This window comes from Sminthopsis crassicaudata, chromosome 4 (assembly GCF_048593235.1).
Source record: "Sminthopsis crassicaudata isolate SCR6 chromosome 4, ASM4859323v1, whole genome shotgun sequence".
Taxonomy (NCBI): domain Eukaryota; kingdom Metazoa; phylum Chordata; class Mammalia; order Dasyuromorphia; family Dasyuridae; genus Sminthopsis; species Sminthopsis crassicaudata.
Genome location: NC_133620.1, coordinates 377240188 through 377264980, shown reverse-complemented (window position 1 = coordinate 377264980; position 24793 = coordinate 377240188). Strand labels below are relative to the sequence as shown.

Below are 24793 nucleotides of genomic sequence, written 5' to 3'. Positions count from 1 at the left end.
TGTCTACTTCATTCTTTAAAACAGAACAAAACAAACCCCTGACAACTTCAGATTATTAGTCGTATCTTTCTTTCCTTTCACAATGTTCAAAAAGCCATCTACATTTAGTGTCTCTGCCTTCCTATCCCCTGCTGCTCTTTTTACTCTGAGAGCTTCTGATTCCCTCACTTGACTAAACTATTTTCTCCAAGATTTCCCATTCTCTGAAACATTTAAATCAACAACATTTTTTCTCAGTCTTCATTATAATTGATCTCTTTAGATAGCATCCTTCTGGATACTCTCTCCCTGCCTGGGTTTTTTTCGACATTCCTCTTGCCTGGCTTTTCTCTCACCTATGTGACTGAATCTTCTTAGTTGATTTTGATGAATTCTGACATATGTTATATTCCCAAGGTTCTGTCCTGCTCTCTTTTTTCTCTATATACTATCTGTTATGGATCTTAATGACTCTCTTGGATTAAAATATCATCCATATGCATCTAAATCTATGTATTCATCCCTCATCTTGCTCTTGAGCTCCAATTTTGCATAGCTATCTCTCTGCTATACATCTCCAATTGAATATCTCACAGGTACCTCAAACTTATAATGTCAAAAATGGAACTTCAAGTTTCCCTCTTTCCCTAACTTCTCATTTCTGTTGAGGTCACTGCCAGGCTTTCAGCCATTCAGATTTACAACTTAGGAGGCATCCTACTTTCTGTTTTTCCTTTACCTCTCATATCCAATCAGTTACCAAGTCTTTTTAATTCTGTATTCACAGTTCTATTCTGTTGTCTCCATTTAGTATCACCTAGTTCAAAGACTCACCATATCTCATTCAGACTACTACTCTTGTCTCCTAATGAGACACCACATCTCCAGTCTGTTCTCTCTTTAATCTATTCTCCATGTTGTTGTTTAGTTGTGTCCAAATCTTCATGACCCCATTTGGATTTTCTTGGCAAAGATACTGGAGTGGTTTGTCATTTCCTTCTCTAGCTCATTTTTACAGATGAGGAAACTGAGGCAAACAGAGTGAAGTGACTTGCCCAGTGTCAGACAATAAATATCTGAGGCCAAATTTGAAGGGAGATGAATTTTCCTGACTCTAGGTCCTGTACCCTATCTACACTGCCAACTAGCCACCTCCTATCTTCCATACACGGTAACTGAACTCTTATTTCTGGAACACAGCCTAATTATGTTATCCCTTTTTTTCTAAAAGTACCAGGGACTATTTATTGCCTTTAATATAAAAAAGAAACCACTCACATAGGCAATAGCGTTCCAAACTCATTATCCCTTCAGGTCCAACTGGAGGGTTGGCTCACCATGAGAGTTTTTCTATCTCCTGTCTCTAGATGGATTTCTATGGAGACTGTTTTTCATGCTTTTATCTTCTTCTTCCTCCTCCTCCCCTTCTTCTTCTCCCTGGGGGAGTCATACCCTTAAAGAAAGGCAAACTGAGCTATCTTTTGCCTCCATTCATACCTAGCCTTTAATCTCTGAATGGGCATTGCCTCTGACAAACTGAGACCTGGGAAAGACCTTAGCTTAAAAAGGATAAAGTCTCTTGCTGCAGTGCCTTGCCACTGGACTTTGATGATTCTGGAGCCTAATATCTTTGTACAGATTTGCTTCACTTAAATACAACTTACTTGCAAGTCAAGACATCACCTTTCTGATGCCATTGGTACTTTTCAAGAACAAAGGAGAAATAGCAGTTTTCATCCCTGAAATGTATCCCCTTTTCCTCTGTCTCTGGAATTCCTTAGTTCCATTCAAGGCTCAAATCAAATGACACTTTCTACATGAGACCCTTCCAAAATTGTTAGAAGTTGTTCTTACAAAATAATACATTTCCTTAGTATATATTGTCGATTATGCATATATGTGTATAGTATATATTATCTGTGTATACCCTAATTTTAAAAGTAAAATGTAAGCTCTTTGAGGGAAGAGATTGTTTCTTTTTTTTTTTTTTTTTTAACTCTATCTCTAGCATTAAGCGTAGTGTCTGGCACATAATGGATTCTTGATACATGCTTGTTTTTGTTTTTGTTTTTAAAATGTTATTTTAATTTAATTGAAATAGAAGGGATTCACATGAAAAGCTAGGGATGGTGCTAGATTGTGGAAGGACAGGAATGACACAAATGAGTTTTAATTTTACTCAGAAGGCAATAGGAAATCACTGAAAATTTTTGAGCTAAGAAAATGGCATAACAAGATCGAGGCACAATACAGGTTTGGCAGAGGTGTGAAGGATAAATTTGGGTGGGGAGGGGGACAATGTAAATTGGAGGATCAACTAATGCATGATTATACATTATTTGTCAAGGGTATTTACCCCCTTCCCCTACCCTGTTTTTTCAATGGGTGGGAGAGGAGAAGGGAGGAAGAGAATTTGGAAATGAAAATAAAATAAAATAGAATTAATTTTAAAAATATTTTCCCTGACATCTAGCACAATACATTTAAAATGCTAAGTACTTAATGAATGATATTGCAATTGATAGATGCCCATCATAATGAGGACTGGCTAAAAATTGTAGTAAATGAATGTAATTGAATATTACAAGAAACAATAAATGGAATGGATACAGAGAAGCATGGAAAGACTTATATGAAATGATGCATAATTAAGGAGTCAAGAAAATGGATATATTACTACTACAATGAAGATGAAAAGAACAATCACAAAAAATTGAAAATGAATGTCACAACATTAAAAGAACAAGCTTGATTTGAAAAAAAAAGGAAACATTTTTCATCATTACTTTGCAGAGGATGTATGTGTATGTGTATGCATACACACATGCACAATCTGTGACATTACATATGGTCAGGGTTTGTGGATTGTTTTTTGATAAGTTGATGAAATTTACTGTTTTATTTTTTCTTCTTCCTCCTTTTCTTTAATAGAAAATCTTTGTCACATGGAATGGCTCTCTGGGAAAAGACACAAGGGGAAATTTAGGGAATTTAAAAACAAAGGCTATCAATAAAAAGTTATTTTAAAAACAATTTCATCAGTAAATATTTGGTGACTATTTGAATACTCTTAATGTCATTCATCAATGTTACATCAGTCATAACTGAGTCATTTAGAACCCCACTTATGATACTTCTTCTTTCTGTCTCCCCTCTCCAGGACTTACATACTGATCCCTCGGCATGTCCTTCAGTAATCCCAAGGTGACATCCTTTTTTCTCAGTGAAAGTTCTTCACTTAGTGCCTAGGGTCCAGGGGCTATGGAATAACATTTTCCTTCTTCTTATCTTCCTTTTCTTTCTCCTTTCCTTTTCCCCTTCTTCTCTTTTCTACCTTTCTTTCTGTCCCTTCATTCATTCTCTTCTTTCTCTCCTTTTCCCTCCCTCCCTTTTTGCCTCTTTCTTTTTCAATATTTTTCATTTGAGAAGAAGCCTGGTCTTGTGGATAATCAGATGCCCTCAGAATTGGGCTGAGCTGGACTTATGTTTCATCTATGACATATTCTAGCTATGTGATTCTGGCCAAATCCATTAACTTTTTAGTATTTCTAAACAACTCTGATTATAAATAGAACTCTGCAATAGTAGATGTTTCTTATTGGATCTCTATAATATTTTAATCATAGAAAAACTCTTCACAACTCATCAAAAAAATCCTCCTTACTTCTCTTTCCATTCCTGCTTCTGACTTCCCTCATAAGGGTAGAACAAATGGACAGCTATTACTGACAAGTGCATCTCCAACACTTGAGTCACTAGTAACTGTCTCCATTGATCTCCCCAAGATTTTATCTCTTCTTCAAATTCTTGATGCAGATTAGGCTTCTACTAGCTCCTAAAAAGAATATGGGATCCCAGGGGAAAGAAAACCCCCCCAAAGATGAGTCCCCAGTATATCCTCTTGGGATCTTTAAATGATAAATGTGACATGACTTCCTGGAGTGTTACAATGTCCTTTTCTCACCTTTCAAGAATGTGATAGTTACAGGGTCACTGTGGACAGAATCCTCATTCCCACAGCTGTACTGTCCACTTTCCCTGATTATAATGGTGTTTGTAGAGGTTTTGTGGAACTTCTTTTCCTGTTTGTACCATTGGATGTTTCCTAATCCGATGAGATCCAGATGCTCACAAGTCAGATTTACTTTCTCATAAAAAAAGAAAGTGGTCCATGGAGGCTGAAGAGACAGGATGGGCTTTGTGATGACATCTGAGATGTAAAAAGAGAAAGATATGCAGATAACAGGGACTGTAGCTCAGGTTTCTGAAAGAAGAGGGAGAGTAAGGTCTAGATGTCTATACTGGAAGTAAGGGAAGTTTAGGGCCCTTAATCTGAGATTTAGCATCCTGAGTGCAATAGTGAGCCTCCAGTCTCAGAGGGTGGAAGGTTCAGAGTGCTTTATGAGATGTAAATGATATTCACATGCCCCTCAGTGATGGGAAGTAAGAGTCAGGATACTCATTGAAAGGAGAATAAGGCTCAAAATAATTCTTAGTGAGGAGAAAGTAGGATCAAAGTAGGAGTAAGTAGGATCAAAGTAGGAGTGGGGAGAAGTGAAGTTCAGGGATATCAGGAAAGTGTTCTTAATGGGAGAAAGGAAGCCTTAGGACCCTAAGCAAGTAGAGTATTAGACCCATAATTTCTAGTGAGGATTAAAAGATACATGTGCGTGTGTGTGTGTGTGTGTGTGTGTGTGTGTGTGTGTGTAGTGGGATGGAATAAAGCCCAGAGTCTTTGGTGAGGTGAAAGAAAGTTGCTCTGGACCTCTCCCTCTAAGTCCCAGAGAGGAAGTTGTTCTGCACCTCTTTCTCTAGGTCCAGAGAGGAAGCTGTTCTGGACCTCTCTCTCTAGATGCCAGAGAGGAAGTTGTTCTGGACCTTTTCACAGTCCTTCAATTTCTGTCACAAAAAGCTCTGGAGAATGAAGGGATTCCTCCTCATACTGATATCTAGATTGCTGAGGGATCAGGGCTGAGACACAATGGCAGAATATATGCCTGAAGGTAGATATAAGGTAGATGGGACTTACCAAACTTTCCAATGACTAGAGCTGTAAGAGAGCAGAAAGAGGAAGATTAGGTGAGACCCCAGAAAGGGCTTTCTTAGAGGCAGGAGGGGGTTAAAATTTAGTGCAATTGAAGGAAAAGTTTTTGTTGAGTGCTTACTGTGGGCACCAGGTACTAAGAAATGAGGTCTTATTTTGGAGCAGGAAATAAAAGGGACAGAAGACAGTTTCCTCCTGCCCTAAAGGATATGACACCATAGCTAGAGAGACAAGATATACACATAGGAGAGCAAAATGAGTTGAAGGATAAAAAGTCCCCACTAATAACAGTCTGTATTTAGGTACTAGTCTGCCAGGGGAAAAATCGTTTAATTTAAGATCAATCTAACTGCAAGTCATTACTGGATTCAGAGGGGTGTCCTAAATGGTAAAGTATCCCCATGCCTGCCAACATGTCTGCCACAAGATTGTTTTAAGTAATATTTATAGGAATCATAAACAACTTGGCAATGGGAAAAATATTGGATTAGGTCACTTATTAACATGGTAGATAGAGTGGAGAGCTGACCTCAAGTTTAGGGGACTTGAATTGGATTAAAATTGTTTATATAATTGTTAATAAAAGGACAGAAATTGTTAATACCAAATATAATGATACTTGCCACCTCCTAAATGACACTAATAATGTCAGAATGTTAGTAATCCCAGCAAGATAGTATTGATTAGATTGGACTGAGTCAGACCTTAAGTCCCATCTTGAAATCCTGTCTTGTAGAGGAATCTGGCTCAAGCTGATTCTAAGCCTTTGATGTCTTTGTCCCCTTCCACTGGAATTCATAGCATGAAGGGTGAAACAACCAAAATAAAGTGGTTCTCCTTGCACTGATTGCTGAGGGTGGCTGGGGTCTCATGACCAGGCCTTGCTACTTCATGACTAGGGCTTGCTATCCCCATAATGTGTCTTCCTCCTTTCATTTTAAAAATATAAGAAGCTTTTTTCATAAGTCTTAGAATTGGAAAATCCATTGGACATCCCCAGCAATGGCAGATTCCTACCCTGTTATCTTTATTCCTCAATTCATGACTTTCTTTGATTTATTTCAAGACTTGACTGCACTTAATAACTGTGTGAACTCTGGATGTATATCTATATCTATATAGTAGCTATATAACTTATCTGAAAAAATGGAAATAAAAACAGCATAAGGTAACTTCATAAGGTTGTTGTGAGGATCAAATGGAATAAAATATGAAAGTGTTTTGCAAACAACTTCTCTGGGTCTTCATTTCCTCATCTGCAAAGTGAGGGAATTGAACTAGATCAATGTTGACAAACAGCTAGAGACAGAAGCCATTAAATCTTACATAAGGATCATTGCTGGCTGTATATTTACTTAGAAAATAGCATTAACATATCAGTGTTTTATTGTATTTTTATTTGTTTTGTTAAATATGTCCCAATTACATTTTAATCTGGTTCAAGCCACTCGAGAGAGCAGTGAACTACATGTAGACCTGGATTCTTATATTTTCCTTAATCTATGATTCTATATGATTCTATGATCCTATGACAGCTGTCTTCATATTTTTAAGGGGCTATTATATGGAGAGGGATTAGATTTACTTTGCTTTGTCCTACAGGGAGAAATGGGTGGAAGTTGCAAAAAGGCAAAGTTAGGATCAACATCAATCAAAACTTCCTAAAGGATTTATCTAAATAGAGTAAGCTACCTTTTAAGGTAGTAGGCTCTTCAGTCAGTAAGACAGTTAAAAAATGTTTATTAAGCACCTTTTGTGTGCCAAGCATAGTGCTGAGTGCTAAGGATACAAAAAATGGCAAAAGATAGTTCTTGCTCTCAAGGAGTTTATAATCTAATAGGGGAGATAACCTACAAATAATCTTGTCCAAACAAGATATATAAAGGATAAATTATAAATAATGAACAGAGGGGAGAATCTAGCCTTAAGGGGAATTGGAGAAGGCTTCTGGTAGAAGATAGGACTTCAGCTATGATTTGAAAGATGCCAGGAGATAGAGATGAGGAAGAATAGTCCAAATATGAGAGGGACAACTAGTGAAAAATGCCCTGAGTCAAAAAATGATGTGTCCTACTGAGCAATAGCAAGAAGTGCAATGACACAAGGCTGACAAGTATTTTTTTTTAATGAGGAGTAAGACTGGAAAGGTAAGAAGGGACCAGATTCTGAAGGCTTTGATCACCAAAGGAAAGAATTTATTTTTGATCCTAGAAGCAAAAGGGAGCCAGAGAGGTTCATTGAATGGGGAAGTGATGTGGTTATTCAAGAACTTTAAGATCAGGTTGAGAGCTGAGTGGAAGATGAATTGGAATGGGGAAAGACAAAGCAGGCTGACCAACTAGCAGGCTGGGGTCCATATGGGGTCCAAGGGTCAGTGGACACATTTTGAGGATTTTGAACACAGATGGAAAAAATCTTCATCTTAATTTCAACATCAATGTCCTTTAATATCATATATTTGTTTTATGCATTTAAAAATAATATTCTGGGGAGTCCATTAGGTTTCCTCAGATAGCCAAAGACTTGGGTAGGCAAGGAATATGTGATTTTCATGTTAGACAGCAGAAATTACTTAAGGCAGGGACTAGATAATAAAAGTTGATCTATCTCTTGGAAGTAACGAAAGGATGAAATAAAAGCAAATTATGAACTTTTGAGTGCTACCCAGAAGGACAGGAAGGCAGGGTTTTCAACCAATAAGCCCTAAGAGTAAACTGAGAAGAGGAATCAGATTTGCAAAGCCATGCTCTAGTACAGAACAGACAGAATATAAATGGTTCAGTAGGCACAGTGGTCAGACACAATCAGAATAGACACAGAGTCCCTATGGAAATCCCTATGGGAGAATTATAAAGATAGCTTGCATTTATATTGCACTTTATTCTTACAAAGTATCCTATCTGATCCTTATAACCCTATCAAGTAGGCTATGCAAGTATTAATTCTCCCATCTTATTCATAAAATTTGCATTGACATCTTTTGTTTTTATATAATGTTCATTTCTAAAGATATCCCTCTCCCTGTCCCCACCCCAGTAAGCCATTTTTTATCTTTACTTTAAAAATGAGGCTTCAAGACAGTCTCTCACAACTCTTATTTTTTTTTTTTCACTTTCATTTTGACAGGAGATTCTGGCCTAGCCTCTGGTATTCTATTAGGAACTTACACAAGACAAATTTTTAGTACTTTGTGTGAAACTTACAATTTGTGTAAAGTATAGTGGGAAAAGTGCTATATTTGGAACTAAATAATCCATGTTTAAACCTTTGGTTCTATTGCTAATTATCTATATAATTTTGGGCAAGTCACTTCTCTTCCTTAAGGCCTCAATTTCCTCATTTTTAAAATGAAAGATTTGGAAAACATATCTAAAATTATTCCCAACTCTAAAAACCTATGTAACAGTGGCCATCCTATAGAGTCTGGTTCCTTTTGTTTAGCCTCTTGATAAAAAGGACATATATATATATATATATATAACCAGAGGTTTCTGGATGTCCCCATATGTTCCTCTCCCCCACAATGGAAATAGATTGAGCAGGAAGAAATTCTCAACCAGGGGATGTTAGAAGGAGAAACGTTTTATAATCCTGTTCTCTTCTGAACATGGGGTATTGAATGCTAACAGTTCTTCTTTGAAGGAAGTCTCCACCTCTGCCCTGGTGGCTTTTATGAGTGTGGGGAAAATAGGACCATAATTATTTTGCATTTTCTTGATAGAATAACAATGTAGAATTCCCTTAGCCACCTGGTGATTTATTATTAGAAAGTTTCCAATTTCTACTCAAGGACACAGTAAAGCAGATGGTCTCATCCTTAGTTGTAACAATTACTTGCTGTCTTTGGATAAGAGACCCTGTAGTTATGTCTAAAAGGATTGTTTCACAATTTTAAAAGGGTTTAGTTTCTTTCTCTTGTTTCTTGACCTTGAACAAGGGATATTTTCTCACTTTAATAATTTATCCTATCACTTGCATTCCAAGTATTCCTCTTTACTTTCTTAACTATTTCCCTAACTCCTTACTTCATCTGACCAGCTAGTTGGCCCAGTGGATTAAGTGCAGGGGTTGAAGTCAAGAAGACTATTCTTCCTCAGTTCAAATCCGGCTTCAGATGCTTACTGGCTCTGTAATTTTGTCACTTAAAACCCAGTTTGTCTCAGTTTCCTCATCTGTAAAATGAGCTAGAGAAGGAAATGACAAATCCAATTGATGATGTTTGTTTTTTGAAAAGGAACAATAATATTTCGTAGTGAATTGGATTTAAGGGAGGCCAGGTTACACCAAGAAAACCTCAAATGGGATCTGAAAGAGTTGGACATGACTGAAACAACTGAACAATAATTAAAAATAGTTACTGAAATTGCTGCTGATGGGCTGTGTACTCAAAGCAGACCTCAAAGTAATAAAAATAGAACCTGTACCCCAGGAATCTGACTTTGCTATCAATGACAGCAGATTTGTTACTTTACTAATCGAGCTCTTTACTTTCAGTTTAGCCTCCTAAATTTGACCCATAGTCATTGGAAGCATGCTGATAGTTATAGGTTTCCCAAGAGATTGAAAGAATTCTTCAACACTATTCACAGCAGTAAAAACATGAGCTATTGCAAATGAATTTGAAATTGGATGTTAAAACCCTACCTATCTCTTTTGCTCTTTTGGATACAGGAGATTGAACGGCTCTCTTGAGATGGATAGTAGGTTACCTTAGGAGCAACTCCATGAGTCTGAGAGATTGAGAATTCCTGAGTTCTGATGCTGGCTACCCAGCAGGAGGTGGCATTTTCAAAAGCTCCTTGAAGGGGATGACCAAGTTTACAAGGATGAGCCTAAACCATGCCCTGGCTTACCAGAAGATGTGACCCTTGAGTCAGAACCAAAATAAAGGTGATATGCTCATTCAGCAATCCTATGAAATGTTTTGTGTTTTAATGTTTTAAATATTCATTTCCCAGGAGAGTACCACAGGGATGTTAGTTATTATATTGTGCTTTATATATTAGTCAATTCATAATTATGAATCTTTGATTTTCAACATTTCTTTTGAAGTGGAAGAAATGAATAGTTGCGTTATTTCTGATCTACTTTGTATATCAGGTAAGATAAAATTTTTTTAAAAAATTACTTGAGGCAGTACTAGGGAGTAAAATGGATAGAATGCTAGACCTGGAATCAGGGAAGGCTTGAATTCAAATCTGTCTCAGATGTTAATGGCTTTATGATCCTGGACAAGTCACCTTAGAATCAGTTTTCTTAACTGTAAAATGGAAAAAAAAAAAACACAGCACCTACATACCAGAGTTGTGAAAAGGATCAAATGAGATAATATCTATCGAGTGCTCAGGCACTTAATAAATGTTTATTCTCATCCCCTTGCCTTATATCCAGTACTTTTTAAGAAGAGACTCGATTCATCCATTTTGGTAGCCTGTAGACATGAACCAAATCTAAACTTTAAGAGATTTTCCCAGAACTCTGGGGTAAAAATGTAATGAGCCAGAGAGTCAGATGAGCCTAATTTCTCACTTTTAGAAGGCAGATTCCTCTGGGACAGAACTTTATTCTTCATGAACTCAGAATCAAGGGTCCCTGAGTAGGGGAGAGTATTCTACTTTCTGGTTCATAGAGAGGTGGCCATAGATAAAAGTCATAGAATAATTGATTTAGAGCTGGAATTACCTTAAGCTCATCTCAGATTCCCCCTTCTATGTATGATGCCTTTCCTGATGCCCCCTGTTGTTGATATCTCCCCCTTGAATGACCCTGTATTTATTTTGTTTGTCCTTATATATGAATACATGCACGTTGTCTTTTTTGACAGAATGAAAGATCCTTGAGAGCAGGGAACTCTCAAATTCGTCTCTATCTCTAGTGTTTAATATGATGACTGGCACATAGTAAGTGCTTAATCAACACTTATTAAATGATAGCTTGATCTTGAAATCATTCAATTCATTCCCAAATAGTTTCCTTAAAATCTCCTAATAGTCATTTAGTCTCTTCTTAAAGAGTTCAAGGGAGGGGAAGCAACTATGTATTCATATTGAAGCAATATGGTGGAATGGGGGGAAAAAACTCCATCAACATGGAATCAGGGGGACATTCCCAAAAGGCCAATAACCAAGTTTCTCATGTTGTCCTCAAAAACCTAATGGAGGGATGTAGGGCTGGGCCTTATGTGGAGATGGATTTATAGCTGATTGAATAGCTCTACTAAAAGTATGAATTTGCCTCATTTCTTACCATATCTTCTTCAATGTTAAGTTTTTTTGAATCAATGACTAATCATTATTTATGCAGGATACAAAACTAGGAGTGATAAGTAATACTTTGGATTAACAAGTTAAGAATCAAGAAGATTATAAAGTTAAAGCTTCAGGAAACATTAAAGGAAGAGAATAAGAATTTATAGAGAATCTAGTTTGTGCTAGAGACTGTCATAAGGAAAACATTTTAATTTTAAAAATATCATCTCAATTAATTCCCCCAACACCAAGGTAGGTACTATTATTATTTCCTTTAAGGAAATTGAGACAGAAGTTAAATGACTTGACCAGGATCATACAGCTAGCAAATATTTGAAGCTAGATTTGCATTTAGGTCTTTCTGACTACAGGCTCAGGACTCTAGCTGTTACACCATCAGCTCCCTCATAAAAAGATCATCTATTTCAACTCCTTTAACTTAGGTTGATCTAAGAAATGTTTAGTGTCCACGTTTTAGGAAGTTATAATTTAGCCCACCTCTAATTGTGACTGTAGGTCAGGCACTTAATCTTCACTAGAAAATATCAGCATTCCCACCAGTAGAGGCTCACAATGAATAGGAAGCCATATAGTAGGAGGAAGGAAATTAGATCTACACTTTGGCAAACAGTACTGATTCTATCAGAGCCTTCCTTTCTTTGCCAGTTGAAGGAGTTTTCCTGTTTGCCAAGTTAGACAAAAGGAGGTAAAACCACAGCTTTTGTACTAAAATTATGGGTGTGGCCTTCCACAGATACTTTCTCTGCCAGGCTCAAACCCTGCCCATGGAAATGACCCAATATGATCTGGAAACCAGAGACCAGAGCAACTAACCAAATCAGGGTAGGGAGATCGGCAGCTGCTGTGACTCCTTTCATATTGATGAGAAAAGGGGAAGACTGATCTCTCTCCCTGTACTTCTGTTTTCTTTTGCTTACAGTTACAATTCTGATCCCTACTTTACTTTGTTTTTTCCCTTACAGCTTGGGTGGTGTAGGAAAGGTTTGGGATAATCCCTGCAAAAGCTAGGAGGGCCACCAGGAGGAGGTTTTGGGGTATGACTGGTATCAGAACTCCCATGTAAAAGGTCTGAAACCTTGTCCCAGCATTTTTGCTATATTAAATAAATCAAGTAGTTATAGCAATTGCCGCATTGCTGATTGCCAGAACCTTGTGGATTTGGGGGGGGCAGGAAAATTCAAATGTAGTGTTGAAGGCTGGTTTTAAACATGCGCTTTCATATGAATAATATTCAATTATTCTCTAATCTAAATTCAGAACCAGTCCAGTAAGAATCTTAAACTTGCCTAACCATTAGTGCCTGCAGTTTCCTGGTGTGGGAAACGCTGAGAGTTCCTCTCAGGTTTGACCTCTCAGTTTGTGGGCTTGAGTATATTGCCACCTAGTGAACATCTCAGATATTATATTCCCTCTTTGGATAATTAATGTAGTGACATGCTACCTTACTATGGATTTAAGGAAGATAGCCAATGAATGAATTTCTGCTGCAGTAAGTACCAACAGAACTTTTAAGTGTTGCCAAATTTTCCATAAAATCGTGTCTCTGGTTCTAGACTTCATTTAGTAATGCATATAATGCAATTTAGGATTGTTGTAACTTCACCAAGTGCAATATTGTAACTTCTTTCTTAAACCTCAGTGAACTGAAATTGCTTGCTAGACAATGTATACACATATATGTAGCTATATTGATATACTGAGATCTTTTTCCTCCTTAATTTTAGAATTGATGTTAAGTTTTCCCTTACCATTCACAAGATATTTATTGAGGTTAAAATTCATATGTAACATTGAAGGTGAAAGCTGCAATTCCTTCAAACTAAGGCTAAATTGTACTCTCCGAAGCCATTCCCCTTAACTACTGTCAAACCAGTGAGTGATCACACATATGCACAACACCTTAGAGTGATCATTCTTATTTTCAGCTACCTACTATTTTGACTAACATCCCAGAATTGTGGAGAAGATCTCTTCCTGTTTTCAAAACTGACACGTTCAGTTTAGCCAAAGTGAAGTAGATTTTTTTTTGTTCTTTCTTTTACTAAAAGATTCTCTTAGCCTAAGCAAAGATAAGGATAAATCTTTTGAGTCCTCTCTTACCATTCCATTTCATTCATGGATGGCTTAAAGTCCTCAGAAGAAAATTAAATCATGGGGAATGTGTGTCTAAGATGGAATCTTAAAAAATAAAAGGGAAAGCTGTCTCTTATTTCTCTGACGTCCCCCTCTCCACCAGGACTATCTTCGGTATTAACACCCAGAAAAAGTTGTTCCCTTAGCTCTAGCACCCACCTGTGCTTGGGCTGTCATCATTCTCTAACTCTGTCTCATCTAGAAATCCTCCTTTGGATGCTGAGGAGGATTCCCATTTTCCATTTTCCTAATAGCCACTTGTCCTTTCCCTTTGCCTTCCTTTTTTTTTTGTCCCCACTGGTGGTCATCTTGGACATCTGGTGGAGACCAATTAAAGACACAGATATAAAGAATATTTAATATTATTTCTATCTGTTTTGAGGCTTCTATTGACTTTTTTCCATTAACTTCTCTCTTGAATTGCCTGGATTTTATTTATGCCTGTGTTCTATTTCTTCTTTCCTGAGTTGTGCTGGTTAGTTCATTGTAAAATGACTCATTTAAAGGACAATTTTGCTAATAAATGAAATAATGTCAATAAGATGATTTGATCAAATCTTCCTTCCAATGACTTTCTTCAGATCCCAAGAGTAACTAATCTTGAGTTATTCAGAGAAAAGAATAGGACTCAAAAACAAATTTCTCAAAGGATCACTTGGGGCATCCACTGAGGACTGAGGACACACACCTATCCCTTAAGTATCATGATATCACAATAGTGGTACTTTCAGAAGGGATATAAAGTGGAATAAAAAACAGATTCAGCTGTTACTCTAAGCAGGACTTCTTAAACTTTTCCCCCTCACAATTCCTTTTTGCATGAGAAATTTTTATGTAAACCTGGATATATGTTATATAAAATAAATATACAAATTAAACATTGATAACAATCCATAATTTTATGACCCCTAACTTCAGTTACGAGTCTCTATATGGGGTCATGAACCACAGTTTAATAAGCTGAGCTTTGGAGGACACAACCAGTTCATATGGATAGAAATTACAAGGTTGTGGGAGCAGTTCCCAGATCCATTTAAGAATTAAATTTTTGGGCAAAGACTCCTGACCTGTTGAATGTCTAACTGCACTTATATAACCCATGACATGACAGTGAGGTAGCTTGTGAAAAGGATTCCCTTTCAGCTGGTGTCAAGTCCCTGATAGAGATGCAAGATCTGGGTCAGCAAGACTAGTTCAATTCCTTCCTCTGTCTAATTGTGTGATCCTGGGCAAGTTAATGGGCTTTTATGTGCCTCAGTACGCTCATTGGTAAAGTGAAGGGGTTAGAAAGGATGGACTCCAACATGTCTTCTAGCTCTAAACATATGATAGCCTTCCTTACCAAGGCAAGTAGTTAAATTGGTCCTCCCATGACCACATTTCACACCTTCCTTTCAGCTGCTCTATTTTGTGATTTCTTCTTCTTTTTTTTAAATCCTTCCAAGATTTTCCCTGATTTATATTACAATCTGACTTGCTTGATGTAAAATATTGAGAGAGGGGCAAGAAAAAAAAAACAAGATTTAGGATTTACTATGACTTGATCTTGGTTACATACTTCCCATCTGCCCCACTTCCACCAGGAACTTTATATTATTAAATTCTAAGATTATCCTATTGCTATTCTCTCCCAAATGCCATTGTATATACTTAGGAGGATCTGAGTTCAAATCTGACCTCACACACTTGACACTTCTTGGATGTGTGACCCTAGCTCCTAAGGAAAATAAGTTAAGAGTTTAACCAATTAACCTGCAAGGTGGTCAATTTGAAATATATTTTATGAACCCTTACATTTCATAAAATTCTGGGCTAATAGACGCTTGAGAGGAGCACACAAATATGACTCAGCTGTCCCATAGCTGAAAGATTTAGCTCCTTTTGTTTGGTTCCAGAGACAGTGGGAATGTGTGGAAGTTGTAGAGGCATATTTGGCTACATATAAAGAAAAACGTCAGACCACATGAAAAGTATTATTTTCAGTTATGATCTGTACAATTTATTAGGGAAATTGATAAAGGAGAAAGTTTTTTTTTCTTTAACAGAACTGACCAAAAGTAGAATCAGCTACTTTAGAAGGGTATGGCATCCTGGAATTCTTCAAGCAAAGGTAATAGGGAATACTATAGAGAGAATTTTCATTCTGATTTGGCTTGGATTAGATGTTTTCTGAGATCCTTTTCAACTCTGAAGTTCTTGGATTCTATGATTCTCTGATCACCCTGCCAGGAAGCCAGATTTGGATGAATTGGGGAAATGAAGCTATTTCACTTTCCTTTCTTTCTCCTATTTCTAGCTCCAAAAGTTGGATGAGAAAAGTCTAAACTCCCAGATTTCCCATCGTGGAATTCCTATCCCCAGAGTCTTAGGAGGCTCCCCTGGAGCTTACTTACCCAAGAGCAGCAGAGCCACTTTCAGCAGCATGGGGCCCAGGAGGAAAGGGGTAGTAGCCACAAGTTCCTCAATAGAAGGTAGGTCAGACTTGAGATGAATACATCTGGGTTGGTTGCCTGTTGTGACTGAGGGTTATATGGGCCCCAAGGGCATTAGGCTGGAGTAGGTATAGAGGAAACGGAATACTCTAATTTCAGACAATTGTTTCCTTTCAATATAAGGAAGTAGGTATAGCACTGAGTTGTCTTCAGTATCCTCTTCTCTAAATATCTATTTGGTTTAGTAGAAATGGGGATGGTGTGGGAAATATATATGACTAACTAGGCTGTATCACTCATGGGAATCTCAAAAAACTCAGATTTGAGTCTTTGGAGATTAAAAGAATGGTAAACATGGCCAGAAATAATAATGATGATGATGATAACTAGAATTTATATAGTACTTTAAGGATTAAGTTCTTTTAATTTATTATTAAATATTATTATAATATTATTAAATATTACTGTTGTTATTATTAACATATCTAATTTTATATTCATTAACAACTCTGGAAAGCAGGTACTACTATCACCTCTATTTTGTAGATGAGGAAACTGAGATAGACAGGTTAAGTGACTTGCCAAGGGTCATATCACTTGTAAATGCTTTCTGTTTCCAGGAACAGTGCTCCTGGTCACTCTGTAACCTGGTTAGAACAGTCAAAGGAGACAGACATGGTCCATTTTTAAAAATAATCTCAATCTAAGTTTATTCTAATGGAACCCCCTAACTTTGACCACAAATGAGGTTATGGTATTTTAGAAAATGAATTATAGTGTTCTGTCCCAACCCTCAAGAGAGATGGAAAAGGACCAGATGGCTGGACACTTGGTTTTCTCGTCTATCTTGGATTCAACCTGGTCCTATCCTGCTGTTGCTGATATGTAGAATGAGCCCCCTTCCCCTACTCTAGATGTCAGTTATAGGACTGTGAAACTGGGAGTGTTGGTTTAAAATCTCGATTAAAGAAGCTATTTAAACTGCTTATTCCCATTTCACAGATGAGATTGCGCCTAGAATCGCATGGCTAGTAAATGATAGAGTAAGGATTCCAATCCAGACTTGTTCAGAGTTCAAATACAGAACTTAGATCTAATTTCTCTTCTCTGAGAAATTGTGATGTATAAAATTACAGATTTAAAAAGCAGACAAGCTAAGCACAAAAGGATAGGAAGGATAGGAAGGAAAGGTAGGATGCTACAAAGGAAGTTGGGCCAGGAGGAGTGGGAGATGTTCCAGAATGAAATTCTGGAGTCTTAAATATCAGTTCCTCCCCGGGGGCAGCAAGAAAATGACAATTTGCAGGTAGGGTTATGTGATACAAAAAACTGGAAATGTTTCCTTCCCCATCACAGCCTCCCCCAATACTGTTTGATAAGCAGGGCTGGGAACAATGGGTAACTGAGTCAACATTTTTATAAACAATTTTATAAAGGAGGAAAAAATGGGATTTATCAAAAGGAATCTATGTGGAGGTACAGAGATCTCATCAACCAACTAAATTTTTTTAAAGATTAATGTCCAGAACATAGAAGCAAGGCCAGGTAACAGGATGGCTGTAAGAACATATATCAAGAATGATAAATTTGTGAATGAGGTAAATCTGTTGATGAAAACTAAGGGCAATAAAAGTGGTCATTTATCAAAGATGAAATAGGATCTAGGCTTAGAACAAATAGGACAATGATAACTTCTAACAAAAAGCGGGTAGAGGTACTCAAAACTTTTTTTCTTTCCTCTTTTCTTTGCCAGAGAGCATTGTCTTTGCCATTATAGTAATAGAAATGATGGGACAAAAATTGGCTAACAAGGATTTGATATTCAAGGGAGATAGTAATAGTACATTAGCTATCATTAAAGGAATTCAGATAACTTTGTCCTGATGAACAATTGAAAGAAAAAATTTTCATTTGGGCTTTCACCTTGATTAATAAGACAAAATTCATGATAAAGAGAATTAAAAGTTTTTTTTAAATATTATAAGTACCTTAAGGTAACAACATCTTGATCAGCTGCTCACTGAAGATCACCAATGACTTCAAAAAAGAAACAGATTTTGTAGGTAACTTTGAAATAATTCAGATAAATCCACCTCAGCAAAAGAGGTGGAGCTCCTAGATCAGTTCTTCCTTAGGGCTTCGAGAAAATGACAATCTGAAGGTCCCTACCTGTATGTGACAAAAAGCATATGATACCAAAAACTGGAGATGATGTTCCCTTTCCCATCACAGCTTATCCTGATACTGTTTGATAATTAGGACTGGGAACAATGGTCCCTAATGGGTAACTGAGTCAACATAATTTTCAACATAATTGTATCCATTATTACTAAAAAAACTAAGATATGATAGCTGAACATCTGACAATGATATTTGAAAAATCACTGATACCAGGAGAGGCACCACAAGATTGGACAAGGAAAAGTATCTCAATTAAGAAAAATAGAACAGAGTCTTTTAACTATGGGCCAGTGAGCTTAACTTTAATGCCTGGAGGAATTTGAGATGGCTAGTGAACATCTAGAAAGGAAAGTGATGATTACAAAGAGTTGGCAAGCCTTCATCAAGAAGAGGTCACACCAGACTAACCTCATTTCCATTTTTGACAGGATTATTAACTAGTAAATGAAGGGAATGATATGGGTTTTGGCAATGATTTGCTAAAGTATCTCATTATTATTGTAAAGAAGATGGAGATATATGGATTAGATACACAGATGGATTCAGAAATGATTGCTTAGCAGGATTCAAAGAAGAGTTGTTAGTTAAATGGTTCAATGTCAATTTGACAGAGGGTTTCTTCTGGGGACCCCTGGGATCTGTACTTGGCCTTGTGCTGTTCAACAATTTCATTAATGATATAAACAAATGTCTGGATGACATTCTCATAAAATTTGCAAATGATACAAAACTGAAAACAGCTAACTCACTGAATGGTTGATAGTCAGGATCCAGAAGGATGAGAATGAATCTAATGAAATAAAATTGAATAGGAATAAATGTAAACCTTTACAGTAGGTGCAAAAATTCATTTTCACATGGAAGAGACATGGTTAGGCAGTAGTTTGTTGGGAAAAGATCACTGTGTTTTAGTGACTGCAAATCTGATATGAATCAGTATATATATTAGTAGAAGAAATTATGTTCATGAGCGTCCCTCTTTTCTTTATTTCTTTATAAATTGTTCTTTTGTTCTCTGATTGCAGACTTTTTACTTTACTTTTCCCCCTTTCATTGCCCGTCCTAGCAGGCTATAATTAAGAAAGTTTATATTTATGCATACATATATAGATATACATATATACCCTCTTCTACATAAACATACTTCTTTACTATCCCTGCTGACTCTTTGTTTTAATTCTGCTTTTTAACTTGTCTTGCTCTTAATTAATCTCCCCCACCCATAGATCCCTTTTCCTGAACTCATTGATTCTTCCCCTATTCAATCCCTTGCCCCTATATATATCCCAGTCCTGCTTTAACTTCCTTTTGTATATTATTTTCTCCCATTAGATAATAAATTTCTAAAAGGCAGAGATTGCCTTTCTTTTTCTTATTTCCTGGTAATTAGTAGGAGCTCAACATTTATTTATTGACTACTCATTAACAAATAGAGCTATGTGGAAGGAACTTTGAATGGGCTTTCTTGCTATATGGTGGGTAAACTCTTTTTGGAGGTCTTTATGAAGAGGCTGTCATACACTGGGGATTCCTTTCATGTACTGTTTGGGTCCTGATTGGCTCAGATTGAATGTAAATAGCAGTCATTTCTGCTTTGGCTAGAAGCCCTGAAGGTTTTCTCCTCACAGATTTATTTATTTAGGTTTATCCATTCATTCATTCATTTATTCATTCATTCATTCATTCATTTTTTTTGTTTATTTATTTAGATTTATTTTTTAGACTAGGCAAAAGAGGAGATGCTTTACCAAGTTGCTACTAAGCCTATTCACCGAATGGATGTAGCCTCAGTCAAACTGAGACCTATTGAAGACCTTAGCTTAAAAAGGCCAAGGTCTCCCACTGCATCCAGGGTCATTTCAAGTCAGCCTGATCTGTATCTTGCCACTGGACCTTGAAGGCTCTGGGGGAAAGTGAGGCAGGTGACCTTGCCCAGCCCTCCCTCATTGAATCCAAATCACTTGTCATGGCATCCCATTACTGATGTCATGGTTCTCTTTGAGAATGAAGGACAAAAAATAATAATGGATTGGATAAGATGGACACTGAAGTACTGCCCAACCTTCAATTCTTGGCTTTTAAACAATTAATTGAAAGGCTTTGTGTGTGTGTGTGTGTGTGTGTGTGTGTGTGTGTGTGTGTGTGTGTGTTTGTGTGTGTGTTTTATAGACTGAGTTCTCCCTAGTGAACTTTAAAGCAGTAACTAGAAGCAGATTTTATGGAAGTATATTTCTGAAAGTTTAATTGATATGCAGCTATTTAAGGAACTCAAGCAAGAACTTAGCACATACACCTTCTAGATCTAGGAACATTTTAACATGCTGAGAAATGGCAAATGCTAAATTCATTTCTATAGAGTAAGTTCTGTGAACCCCACTAGTCTTAAGGATGGCTCATGGCAGAGTAATGCTGGCCATACTCTCAGCATGATGTTGCTTATATCACAGGATAGCTCTGCTTCCTGGAACTCCCTCAGCCTTACAGGTTTTATTAAGAGCTATATCAAAGGGAAAGCTTCTTTAACAGGAGACTATATTTCAGTTCTTGAGAGGAGCACTGAAAAAAATCTGTCCAGGGTTTCTTTAGAGATAAGAAGGACTGGTTGGGAGGTAAGAGGTTTTTTGGGTGATGACTGGCCCTCAGAAGCTAGGAAAGAGATAATCCAGCAATCTGGGTATCATAGTTGTGAGAACCTATTGTCAAGAAAATTTAGGGACTATTCAAGGCCCTTTATTATCTTTGTGATACAGAAAGCAGAGTTAAAAATTATGAGAGAGAGAAGGTACAAATGGACAAGTGCATTCTAAGAGGGTATATGTGAGGAATGGAGAGGTATGCAGTTCAGGGACAGGGAATATAAGAAGGATTGTGGGAGGATGGCAGCATGTTAAAGTTTAGAGAAATCCAATTCGAAAATTTAAATAAAATAATAGAACAGTTATAAGGGAAAAATAAGAATAATTAGTTATAAATCCCTTCATCCAGTCAAGATCTACATAAAAGTCTTCTAGGATCCTGTAGAAACCCTGAAAGGAATAGATTGCTGGACCTGGAGTCTGAAGACCTTTAAATTCTATCCCAATCACTGGTGGTCTCAGTTTCCTTATCTATAAAGTGGGGATAATAACAATACCTCATTAAGGTTGTTATGAGGGTAGAAGGAAACAGAGTTTGTAAAGTGCTTGTATAAGGATAAGGATAAGGAAACTGAGGCTGCCAGAGATCACTTTACTTTTATTTCATGGTTTTTGGAGAAGATAGGGAATTACGGTGGAGAAGAAAGGAGACTTATTATCTCACATGATAGGTATACATGAAATGGAAATGGAAAAATATGCAAACATATTTGAAAAAAAGTAGGATGGGTCATCCTTTCATTTGATTTGGACAAAGGAAAGTTGAATACATACATACAAACATATATAAAATTGTGGTATAGAAATACATTAATTTTACCAGGTAGGATTGGGAAGAAGGCATGGAGATTTCAGAGGGAGAGCAGCATAGGTAAGGGAGTAATCATAAACAAAGCAAATGTCAATATTTGAGGGGGGGCATTTGAGATTAAAAGTAAATAAGATAAAAGACTGTGATCAGGGCCAGGCAAGGGGAAGAGAAGAGGAGCAACAAAGTAGAAACAGAAAGCTTCACTTATAGATCACAAGTATGAAGCAAACTCCTCTTTCTCTATGTTCTTTGTAAAAAACGGAAGTTGGAGAAAAGAGAAAAAAGATAAGTGTTTGGGATTGGGGGAAATATATAACTAGCAGTCATAACCTTCAATATGAATAGGAATTCATAAAACAGAGGAGGATAGTAGAATTCAACAATACCTTGTTTACAAGAAACACATCTAAAATATAAAAATTCACATAGAGTTAAAATAAGTGGCTGTTTCAGACAAATTTCAAAACAACAGCAACAAACTCCCTCAAAACCAGGAATAGGAATCACAGTTTCAAAGATATAATAAAAATAGACAAAAGCAAAGAGATAAAAACATATATAATATTTACATTACCATTATCCATGGAACCATAAGTAATACCATAGATAACAACCATAGATAATACTTAAAATATAGGAACCAACTAGCAATACCATACAAATATTTAGAGGAAAAGTTAATCAAAATGCAGGGAGAATTAGATAATTATAAGAGTGAAGGACCTCAATGTATTGCTTTTATATCAAGACAACATTAACCAACAGATAAATAAGAAGGAAGTTAAGGATATAGATAAAACTTTAGAAAAACTAGAGAAAATATATCCTTTGTAATTACCAAGTGGGAACAGAATGATTTTACATATTTATAAACTGCACATGGAACCTTTATAATATTGAACATGTTTTGGGGCCTATCAAATACAGGAAAACCAAACATATTTAACTGATCACAATGCAATAAAATTATAGTTAATAAAGGATTCAGATATCACAACAGCATTGCCAGGTCAAAGAGTAAGCATAGTTTTATAGCAATTTGGGCATAATTAATGTGCTCCAGAATTGTTAGACCAATCCATAACTCCACCAACTCCACATTAGTGTTCCTATTTTTCATATCTTCTTTAGAATTTGTTATTTTTATTTTCTGTAATATTAGCCAATCTGACAGGGTGAGGTGAGAGTTGTTTTAATGTGAATTTTAATCAATAGTAATTTAGAGCATTTTTTTTCATATGGCTATTGACAGTTTTGATTCCTACTGAAAATTGTCTATCTATATCCTTTGACCATTTATCAATTGCGACATGCCAATTATTTTTATATATTTGACACAGTTCTCTATATATTTGAAATGTGACACCTTTATCAGAGAAACTTTCTGTACATCTTCACCCCTACTAGTTATCTGTTTTATTTTTAATTTTGGCTGCATTGGTTTTGCTTGTGCAAAACCTTTTTAATTTCATGTAATCAAAATTATCCATTTTACCTCCTGTGATCTTCTTTATCTTTTGTTTATTTATAAATTCTTCTCATCCATATATGTCAAATAATTTTTCTGGGCTCTCCCAATTTGTTTATGAAATTGTCCTTTATGTATAAATCATGTACCCATTTTGACCTTATCTTGATATATGATGTGAAATGTTGGTCTATGCTGAACTCTAGGAAGATTAATCTGAAATCTTTAGTGGAGGATGGATTGCAGCAGGGGTAGGTATATGGAATGTTGTTGGTGAGTCATATTTCAGTTGTGTCTGACTCTTTGTGATTCTATTTGGGGTTTCCTTGGCAAAGATACTAAAGTGGTTTGTCTTTTTTATTTTCCAGGTCATTTTACAAATGAGGAAATTAAGACAAATAGGATCAACTGATTTTTCTAGGGCCATACAATTGGTAAGTGTCTTAAGCTAGATTTGAATTTAAAAAGATGTGTATTCCTGAATCCAGGCTTAGCACTCTATTGTGCAAATTATCTTCCCTGATATGTATACAACTATAGAAATTTAAAAAAATAAAGGCAGACCTAAATAATTAGAAAAATATTAATTACTCATGGGTGGGCTGGGCCTGTACTAATATAATAAAAATTATACTACTATCTAAATTTATTTATTGAATCCCATACCAATCAAACTACCTACAGATTGCTAGAAAAACATAAAATTTGTTTGGAAGAACAAATGGGTAAGAATCTCAGTAGAATTTGAGGAAAAAATATTCTGAAAGATTTGACAACTATGATCAATATATTGACCAGTCACATTTCCAGGGGACTAATGAAGAAGCATGCTACTCACCTCTTGACAGAGAAGTGATGGTTTCAAGATAAAAAATAAATGAGAAAGGATCTATATGTTCCAGATTGCCAAAGGGATTGATTCAAGGAAGGCTAATTTACTTTTGGACATAGGCAATGTGGGAATTCGTTTTGCTTGACTAATGTATTTTTCATAAGGGCTTTTTCTCTTTTTCTTTCTTCCCCCCTTTTTTTAATCCTAATGGCATAGTGGGAGGGTGAAGAAATAGAAGAAGCAGCTTAGTTAAAAGAAGATAAAAATCAAATAAGCAATTAAGAAAGAAAAAAAGAAATGAAGGAAATGAAAAGGAAGAAAAGCAAAAAAAAAGAGGGTTCTTGAGTTATTTTTTTTAATTCAGAGAACAAAAGAGAATTTGTTATATATTGAAAAACAAAACAAAGCTTTATGTAACAGCAATACACAGTTTCATGTATAATGGAAGGTAACAATGGGGAAAGGAAGATAAACACACTGAAATGGGGACTAAAGCATTAGAGAAAGAAACGTTGTGTATTTTAGGTTTATCCCTGGAAACCTGAAGAGTAGTTAGCCTCACTTTGAAAGAATGAACCCAGAATCTCACAACATGTGGAAAAATGAACACCTAGTATTTTGTGAAGTGCAAATAAGGAGGGAATATATCCCCAAAATGGAATACAACCTACAGAAAGGCACAGAGATCTGATTAAACTTTTTTATATAATAAGGATTTTATATAATAAGTTTTATTTTTTAACAAAAGAAGCTTCCAATTAATCACCAATGATTAGTGCTTTAATTCCATTCAATCAATTAACGTCAATATAATAATATATTTACTGAGAAGACATAGCATGGACAGAAATACAAACTTCCCCCCACATTAAGATCTTAGAGAATCTTTTTCTTCTATGCTATCTCAGTCCCTAAGGAAAGCAAATTCAAAGTTAACACAGTTTCTACTAGGAACAAAAGATATTTCCCATACTTTGGTCAATATAATTAATAAAATAATAAAGGTCA

At 36.2% G+C, this 24793-nt stretch overlaps 1 protein-coding gene across 1 annotated transcript in view; it reads right to left on the bottom strand.

Annotated features, from left to right (window-relative positions):
• The window catches only part of FCRL6 (Fc receptor like 6), a 35466-nt gene extending 19617 nt beyond the window's left edge, over positions 1 to 15849 (bottom strand). Inside the window, exons 1-3 of the mRNA XM_074264796.1 lie at positions 15819 to 15849; positions 5009 to 5029; positions 3944 to 4189 (exon numbers count right to left, since the gene is read on the bottom strand). Coding sequence (XP_074120897.1) covers positions 3944 to 4189; positions 5009 to 5029; positions 15819 to 15849 — 298 coding nt within the window. The remainder of the gene's footprint in view (positions 1 to 3943; positions 4190 to 5008; positions 5030 to 15818) is intronic.
• Positions 15850 to 24793: the final 8944 nt, after the last annotated feature.